Below are 10000 nucleotides of genomic sequence, written 5' to 3'. Positions count from 1 at the left end.
CACAAAGCCTTAGAGTTAACTCTGCCATATACATTGAGGTGCTGGAAATAATTGTTAATCTCTGGATAGACAGTGTATGCAATGGAAGGCCATATGTGTTTCAGTAAGACTCCACACTATCATATATGTCTCTAGTAAGACAGGAATGGATGGCTGAAAATTTTCATGATCATATAACCCCTAACATTTGGCCTCCTAATTCCCCTGATCTCAATCCATTGGACTATTACATGTAGTACATTGTTGAGAGAGAGGTCAATGAACATGCCCGTAACACCAAAGATTCTTTGAAAGCTGCTATAGTCAGAGTAATGTCCAAAATGAACCAAGACCACCTGATTTGAGCATGTAGATGATTTAGATCTTGTATAGAAACAGTTGTTGAAGCTGAAGGTGGCTTTATTGAATAACATTATAGAAAAGGTTTATTTTTATCCTCATAGCATTTTTTGATAAAGTTTTTATCTGTTATTATATATGTTTTTTTTATAAACATAAATCTGTCCTCAAATATCTTACACATCCTGTATATATTACATATAAATATATCATGTGTGTGTACAAATACACACAACTATTATATACTGTTTCCAGCTACCAAATTCTACTCAATGACAATGGGCAATCTGAGGTTACAGTGTAACCTTTTGCTAAAAGGGCCATGTCGTTGCAAAGTGACCATGTCATTGCAAAATTACCCTCTTAATTACACAGATATGCTTCCACCTATATATAGCAATTTTCAAAAATGTAATTAAATTGGCATCTTCTGTCATTTTTTCTGCCATTATTTCAAAATACTTAGTGGCATTTTGTCTGTCTTTATATTCCAATTTCAAATTCTACCAAGGTGGACTTTACCTGTCATCCTTTTGGGGAGTCAATGAAATAAGTATCTGTTGTGCACTAGGGTCGATGTAAACAACTAGCCCCTTCAAGAGATATCTTTTGACATGGTAGGTTGTCGTAAAAGATAAGAACGATCAATGATGTTTTCACTGTTAAATTTATATTATTAAAAGACACAGGTATGGCTTTGTGGGTTGTCCAAAGCCTTGTGAATAGATTTGGTAGACGGAAACTGAAAAGAATCCCATTGTGTGTGTGTATGTGTGTGTATGTGTGCATGTGTGTTCTTTGTGTCTCTGTTCAGTTGTCCTCCACCACAACTAGACAACTGGTACTGGTGTGTTTACATCTCTGTAACTTATCGGTTCTGCAAAAGAAACTGACAGAAAAAGCACCAGGCTTTAAAAAACAAGTACTATGGTCAATACATACAACTAGAAACTCTTCTTCAAGGCAGTGCCCCAGCATGGCCATAGTCCAATGACTGAAACAAGTAAAAGATAAAAATACAAGATAGAAGATAAATGAATTAATAGTTTCTTTTTCTTTTCTTCTCTTTCAGATTTTCTTCCATAACGTCTATCATTTAAGTTTGCCTCACAGAATGGATTATAATAGTGCAAAGTTTCTTGTCATTAGAGGTTCTGTTCAAATGCAACAAGTTCGAATTGATGGTTCTGTAAGTACTGATGAAGCTCTCGTTATTACAATAGTTTTATATCTACTTCATGAAGTGCATGGCTTAGTGTTTACGGTATTCAGCTCATGATCGTAAGGCGGTGAGTTGAATTTTCGCCAACACGCTGTGTCCTCAAGCAAGACACTTTATTATTTCACACTGTTCCAGTCCTCTCACCTAACAAAAATAAGTAGTACCTGTATTTCCGAAGAACCAGCCTTGTCACACTCTATGTCATACTGAATCCCTCTGAGAACTATGTTGAGAGTACACATGTCTGTGGAGTTCTCAGCCACATGCATGTTAATTTTGTGAGCAGGCTGTTCCATTGATCAGATCAACTGGGGCCCTCATTATCATAACCAGTATATCTACTACAGAAGCTGGGGATCTCTTTTAGATGTGAAAATCATTTAAAGCTGATTGTTGATATTTTGTCCCTTACTTTGTGATTCATCAGTAGTGTCACTCCATTGCTTCGATGGAACAGCTAGATCCCCTTTGTTAGTATATATAAGTGTACTTTTCATGCTGCTTTAAGGGTTTTCACTCTTATTTCTTGCAATATAGGTGCTCTCAGCATCCTCAGTTACAATTAGCGATGATTGTCGTATATATATATATATATATATATATATACGACAATCATCGCTAATTGTAACTGAGGATATGTGTGTATATATTTGTGTGTCTGTATTTGTCCCCGCAACATCGCTTGACAACCGATGCTGGTGTGTTTACGTCCCCGTAACTTAGCGGTTCGGCAAAATAGACCGATAGAATAAGTACTAGGCTTACAAAGAATAAGTCCTGGGGTCGATTTGCTCGGCTAAAGGTGGTGCTCCAGCTTGGCCACAATCAAATGACTGAAACAAGTAAAAGAATAAAAGAATATTAAATTTTTCCTATATAGTTTTATATTGCACTGAGCTGCTTTTATCAATATTGAGTATACACATTGGCATTTCACCAAGTCAGCCATAAATTTATATAGCAAATATATATACTGACTGTGGGATCTTGCTGTTTCATTGAAGCAATGGAGTGACACTGTTAATGGTTCCCAAAGTAAGCGACGAAACCAGTCCACTGTTTCTAGCTTTGTTCATGGGGCAGTTGTCTCCCATGGCAGCATATATAAATGTACTTTTCATGCAGCTTTAAGGGTTTTAAGTCTTATTTGACAGGATCTGTCTAACCTAAAGGCTCTGTTGGTGTCCATTAATTTAGGGAGAGAATTCTACAGTTGCATGCCTTTCCTGACACCAACCTTTTACAGAGTATACTGGGTGCCTTTTTGTGGCATGAGCATTTGGGGTGTCACCAAGTAAAATACCAGACAGAACCCCTTCACTGAATGGATATGCAAGACAAGATCATAAATAGAACCACAATTCAAGTTAGCTGTATTTGCTTCCCCAACATAAGATTGATGATCTTTTATTATAGTAAGAATAATAATCTTAAGAACACCCCTTTATAGACCTTGTAATTGTAGATCCCTTAAGAACTGTCCTCTGAACAATGTGCCTGGAAAAAGAACTGGTATATAAAACTAACATCACTGACATGGACAGGACCATAAAAACTTATATAAGAATGGCTATAAATACTTTCAAGGAAAGATACATGCAACACTTGGCTTTCTTAACATATAAGAACAAAAGACAAGCTACATCTTTAGTCAATATGGTATGGAACCTTAAAGGTAGGAGCATGGACAACTGGAGCATCATAGTTAAGGCTGAAAACTATAAAGGATGAAACAGCAGATGCAATTTCTGTATAACATCAATAGTGATCCTTTTGAACATTAGGGAAAAAACTTCTCCCATTACATACACAAACAACAATTTAAGCTATGAAATTTGAAGCATGGCCCCTCATCCACTTTGCCACTTATCCAACCAGGGTAAATTTTGAACGACACATACTACCAGGAATTCATACTGAAATTCTAAACTGCACAGATATGCATAACATATACATAACACATACTCTTTTACTCTTTTACTTGTTTCAGTCATTTGACTGCGGCCATGCTGGAGCAACTCGACCCCGGGACTTATTCTTTTGTAAGCCCAGTACTTATTCTATCGGTCTCTTTTGCCGAACTGCTAAGTAACGGGGACATAAATACACCAGCATCGGTTGTCAAGCAATGCTAGGGGGACAAACACAGACGCACAAACACACACACGCATATATATATATGCATATATACGACGGGCTTCTTTCAGTTTCCGTCTACCAAATCCACTCACAAGGCTTTGGTCAGCCCGAGACTATAGTAGAAGACACTTGCCCAAAATGCCATGCAGTAGGACTGAGCCCAGGACCATGTGGTTGGTAAACAAGCTATTTACCACACAGCCACTCCTGTGCCTATTCAAGATATCACATAATTTACAAAGGATATTTTTATGAACTTACAACTGCATGATCTAATTTACATTCAAAACCTGTGGAAATCTCATAAATGATAACATACACATACATATACATCTAGAAAATGTGTGCTGGGTGCATTAGTATAAATTCATATATATTTATAAGTATGAGTATGCATGAACATTCCCCCATAATATGATTAATGTATATTTGCCACCTAAATGTGATTAACCCTTAAGGGTCTACGCTACCGTAGCTTGTAGCCCCAGGAAGACATCTCCTCCAGCTAGCTATTGACACACTATCTGTGCCCTATCAGTATTTGCAAAAGGAAGTCATTGTTCCCATCACCAGCCTGACATGATACACACAGATCCGAGACTTTGATGCCAAACTGTTTGGACAAAAGAATTGTCAGAATTAGTGTGGGAAGAATCCCACTGTCAATAAACCCAGAGTGGATAATGGCTGAAATTTTTTATTTGGAGATGAGGAAGAAAAGTGAAGACGTGACGATGGGCATGATAAGCCAAACCCAACAAGTGAAGTGTTGGGGCTATGGATTAGAGATAATTTGCATATATATACGTATATGCGATGGGCTTCTTTCAGTTTACATCAACCAAATCCACTCACAAGACTTTGGTCGGCCCGAGGCTATAGTAGAAGACACTTGCCCAAAGTGCCATTCAGTGGGAATGAACCTGTAACCATATGGTTGGTAAGCAAGCTAATTAGGACACAGCCACTCCTGCACCGGCATATATATATATATATATATATTATATATATATATATATATATATATACATATATATAATGGACATGTGTGTATATATGTATGTTATGTGTGTGTGTGTCTATCCACATATCTATTTATATATACTGTGTTGTCAGTTATAATTATTCGTTCAATGTATGATAATAAATTTGTTCTTGTTTCCAGACATTAGTTCCTCCTGATACATTTAAATCTGCATTTCCTCCTATTTTTAATCCAGTAAGTTGTTCTATTCATTCATTTATTTAATTATTCAATTAACTTGCCTGAATGTTTCTGTTAATTCCTTTGTTCATTTATTGCATTTATAATCACCGTGTTAATTCATCAGCAAAGACTGTCTGAAATATAATTGTAGCTGGCCAATCCTACATCTTTCGCGGCCATTAACATGAGTTTTGTAGACCCTGATTCACTGTTATTCTCATCTATCAGTCATACAGGATTGATTTCTTGATTCAGGGAGCTATTACAAAAGCATACATTACTTCAGTTGAACCTGGTCTAAAAACTTTTTATTCCTTCAGTCTTTTACCACTGCTATACATCAGATTAACCGCCTAAATTAGTAACTTCTTCACTGATAAAGGATGTATATGTATATAACACCTATCTTTCAAACTCGGTGATTGGCATCCATTGCTAGTGGAGCACTAAGAGTACCATATGAGTGAGATCGTTGCCAGAGCAACAAGCTGGCCTTCATGCCGATGGCACAAACATACCATTCGAGCATGATCGTTACCTGTGTCGCCTTACTTGCACTTGTGCTGGTGGCACATAAAAAAACATTCGAGTGAGGTCGTTGCCAGTGCTGCTGGACTGGCTTCTGTACAGATGGCACATAAAAAGCACCATTTGAGCATGGCCATTGACAGTACCACCAAACTGGCTCTCGTGCTGGTGGCATATAAAAGCACCCACTACACTCTCAGAGTGGTTCACGTTAGGAAGGGCATCCAGCTGAAGAAACTCTGCCGGATCAGATTGGAGTCTGGTTTGCCAGATCTCAGTCAAATCGTCCAACCCATGCTAGCATGGAAAGCAGACATTAAACGATGATGATGATGATGATGATCTTTCACCTCTTCATTTCAAGATAAAAGATCTACCTTTAATTCTTGTTGGAGGAATTCTTTCCCTTACAATCTCACTCCACTGCTACTCAAGCTGCACCCTAACTTTCTTGTCTTTTCTCCTATTATCACCCATAATGTGTAACTTATACTGTGTGAAACTTCATATTGACCACTTAGCTCAGCTCTTTGTTCTAAAATTTCAATCTTCTAGAATCCCCTCCCAGACCAAAAAGAGTAGATTCTTTCAAGAAATTTTTAATTAATCTTCAAAGTTAACTTACATGCTTACAGGAAGGAAAGTCTGGTATGTTGGTTTCCAACAAGGTGCATTTAAGGACATATTTCAGTCCGTTGGACTTCATCAGCACAGTAGCCTAACCAAATCTGTGATTCAGTTGACATAGATTTTTACTAATAGAAAAAGAGTTACAAATAATTTCTGAATTGTAAAATTTGCATAATCAAAAGTATAATGCATTGAGAAAAATAATTGAAATGGGTTAATGGCATGAATTAGGTAATTTATTAAATTAAATAGTGATGTGTTGATATTTCAATTAATTGGGAATTTTTTTATATACAGCATTTAGTACATTACATTTTGAATTAATTATTCATAGTCATGCCATTGGTCTATTTAAGTTGTGTTCCTTAGCTCATTTGTGTTTAAATAGTATCGGCTTAGATTGGTAATGATTTTGAATATAATTCCACAGTCATATGATTTGAAAGACAATTTTTTCAAAAATTGCTTATCTGATACCGTAGTACAAGAAATGTTTAGACTCTTTGAGATTGCTTCTTGTAAATATCCTCTAAAATACTGCCATTATCATGACAGTCTCCCCTTTTGCTATCAAAAGTTAATCTATGAACACACCAAACAATATCCTAGTTATTGATTTCATTAATCGAGCAACAAGCTAATTTGTACTGTTCAAGCTAGAAGTGATTATTTAATTGAACTGATAGTGTAGAAATCAATTATAGCAGTTCCTTAACTGACTGTTGCAATTGAAACTGTGAATGCGATATTGGTTGATTTGTAGGTTAAACTGGGGAAGTCAAAGATAATTTATATATAGATAATTTATATATAGACAATTTATATATACATACACATAATTAAGTTATGTTTATGTAAGCATAACAAGAACATAAAAGTGTTATATGGGTTAAATGTCTGTGTATTCATGTAGAACATGAAATAATGGTTTTCAATTTTAGCCCAAGGCTAACAGTTTTAGTGGGAAGTGGTTGATGCTACTGATCATTAGTACTTGACTGGTATCTTATTTTATTGACCCCAGAGAGTGAAAGGTAAAGTCAACTTTGGTAGCATCAGAATATAAACAACTGGAAGAAATGCCTTTAAACATTTTGTCTGATGTGCTAACGATTCTGCCAGCTCCCTGCCTTAAGAACAAGAAATAATAAAAAAGATGGAGAGCCATTCCAAAATTTAGTAACTGCTCCTATGAAAGAGACAAAGATCTTTGGTGGGTTCTTGAAAGACAAGCACAATATTTTCGTGAAAATGCAAGAATAAGATTAGGCGTTTAAAACATCATTTAAAAGTATCAGTAAGCACTCCAAGAATTTGTGTGTGGTGGTGGCGGTGGCGGCGGCGGCGGCGGCGGTGGCGGTGGTGGTGGTGGTGGTGGTGGTGGTGGCGGTGGCGGTGGTGGTGGTGGTGGCGGTGGTGGTGGCGGTGGTGGTGGCGGTGGTGGCGGCGGCGGTGGCGGAGGTGGCGGTGGTGGTGGCGGCGGCGGCGGTGGTGGTGGTGGTGGTGGTGGTGGTGGTGTGGTGGTGGTGGTGGTGGTGGTGGTGGTGAAACAGCTATTTTTTTATTACCCATAAATGTGTAATTTTGCTTGAATTTGTTTTAAAAATTGTATTTGATGAAATTTTGCTTGCATTATGTTCCAGAAAATTCCATTTATCTCTAAAATATTGGGTGGCTTAAATCGCCAAAGAATAATTACATTTAGTGGATATCCATCCAAATTCAATCCGAGAAGGTAAGTGTTATTAAGTTATTTCTTTGGTTACTTTCTCATTTTTATTTAAGAAAACTGCATAGATTTAGTTGGACGATTTGCTGATTGCGGAACAGAATATGTATCGGCAAGAGAATGGATGAGGATTACTTTTGAACTCCTTGAACTATACATACAAGGTGTCCCAAAATTCACTGATGGGTTTCAGTTTTTAATAACTTCCTTAACTTTGCAAATAAATACATGAAATTTTGATGCAACAACTTGTGTAAACAAACTTTTTTTTGTTTTTGGAAGCATCATATGAATCATAAAGACAAGAAAGTAATATTTCAAATGCAGTATAATGGAAATTAATATGCACAAGTCAAATTTTGTAACACTACTACATCACATATGAAAAAATGACATTGCTTAAATGCCGGTCATTTTCAGCTTCGCATGCCTGTGCTCTTTCCAAAACTTGCACCATAACACCCTCAAGAGTTTCAGACCCCACTTCTCTGGTCTGTCTATTGATGTTCTCCTTCAGTTGCACCAGGGTCTCCAGTTTGTTGATGTAAACCCTCTCTTTCAGGTATCCCCACAAGAAAAATCCGGGCTAGTCAAGTCTGGGGAACATGAAGGCCAGTTAATATTGCCGTAGTGGGAGATTATTCTCACTCCAAAGCACTGCCATAGCAACTGCATTGTTTCTCTTGTGGTATGACCAGTTGCCCCATCTTGCTGGGACCGTGTGTGTGGTCCACTTTGAATGGCCTTCACATTCCCCAGACTTGACAAGCCCATATTTTTCCTTGTGGAGATACATACATACATATAAAGATAAGATCCAAGGATCAAGGTGTAGGAATTTGGGAACCTTCAAGCAATCCATAGAAGATATAAAAAACACAACTTTCAGGAACATTAGTGATTTATTGGTGCAGAAGGTTGTCAATGTTTCCTGTATCAAAGCGCAAAAATGCTGAAAAAAGTTAATTTTATAGTTCATGGTTAGTAACTGGGGCTGCTGTATATGCAAATGAACATAAAAAATTTTGAATGTTTATTTGCATATATATATAATAATAATAATAATAATAATAATAGGATGGAATTTATAAACATTTAATGCATTGCTACGCACGTTTCCACAAATCACATGACTTTTGAGATCTCTGTATTCTTCGGATGATTACAGTGTAGTCTGTAGTATCCTTATATTTATCCTACATTATATTAGTATAACTTGATGCAACCCCAAAAAACTGGTTCACTAGTCAGCATCATTAGATAGTGACCGGCATTATGGAATAGGAATTTTATTTGCATGTTCAAAATATTACCATAAACGAATTTAAAAGATAAGGTGCAGGAGTGGCTGTGTGGTAAGAAACTTGCTTCCCAACCACAGGGTTCTGGGTTCAGTCCCACTGCATGGCAACTTGAGCAAGTATCTTCTACTATAGCCTCGGGCTGACCAAAGCCTTGTGGATTTGGCAGATGGAAACTGAAAGAAGCCCATCGTATATATATATATGTATGTATGTATCTGTGTGTCTGTGTTTGTCCCCCGACATCACTTGACAACCAATGTTAGTGTGTTTATGTACCCGTAACTTAGCGGTTTGGCAAAGAGGCCAATAGAATAAGTACTAGGCTTACAAAGAATAAGTCCTCTGGTCAATTTGTTCAACTAAAGGTGGTGCTCCAGCATGGTTGCAGTCACATGACTGAAACAAGTAAAAGAATAAGAGAATATAGGTGTAGTTGTATAGTAAGAAGCTCACTTCCCAACCACATGGTTCTGGATTCAGTCCAACTGCATGGCACGTTGGGCAAGTGTCTTCTACTACAGCCTCAGGCTGATCAAAGCCTTGTAGGTGGATTTGGTAGATAGAAACTGAAAGAAGCCCGTTGTATATATATATATGTGTGTGTGTGTGTGTGTGTGTGTGTGTGTGTGTGTTTGTATGTGTGTGTGTGTATATTCGTGTTTGTGTCTGTGTTTGTCCCTCCCATCATTGCTTGACAACCTATGTCAGTGTGTTTACATCCCTGTGACCTAGTGGTTTGGCAAATGATACTGATAAAATAAGTACTAGGCTTACAAAGAATAAGTCCTGAGGTCGATTTGTTCAACTAAAGGTGGTGCTCCAGCATGGCGGCAGTCAAATGACTGAAGTAAGTAAAAGAATAAAAGAATATCCCTTGGACACAAAGACCTGTTGAGGCAAGC

The 10000-nt window shown here is 37.4% G+C and overlaps 1 protein-coding gene across 2 annotated transcripts in view; it reads left to right on the top strand.

Annotated features, from left to right (window-relative positions):
• The window catches only part of LOC115217348 (galectin-4-like), a 33063-nt gene that overhangs the window by 14501 nt on the left and 8562 nt on the right, over positions 1–10000 (top strand). For both annotated transcript variants that reach the window (XM_029787013.2, XM_036507719.1), the window contains exons 4-6: positions 1412–1528; positions 4866–4919; positions 7709–7800. In XM_029787013.2, the coding sequence (XP_029642873.1) occupies positions 1412–1528; positions 4866–4919; positions 7709–7800 (263 nt within the window). The remainder of the gene's footprint in view (positions 1–1411; positions 1529–4865; positions 4920–7708; positions 7801–10000) is intronic.

The sequence above is a fragment of the Octopus sinensis genome, linkage group LG11 (assembly GCF_006345805.1).
Source record: "Octopus sinensis linkage group LG11, ASM634580v1, whole genome shotgun sequence".
NCBI classification, from domain to species: Eukaryota; Metazoa; Mollusca; class Cephalopoda; order Octopoda; family Octopodidae; genus Octopus; species Octopus sinensis.
The sequence above is the reverse complement of the archived record's forward strand: the minus strand, read 5'-3'. Positions and strand labels throughout refer to the sequence as shown.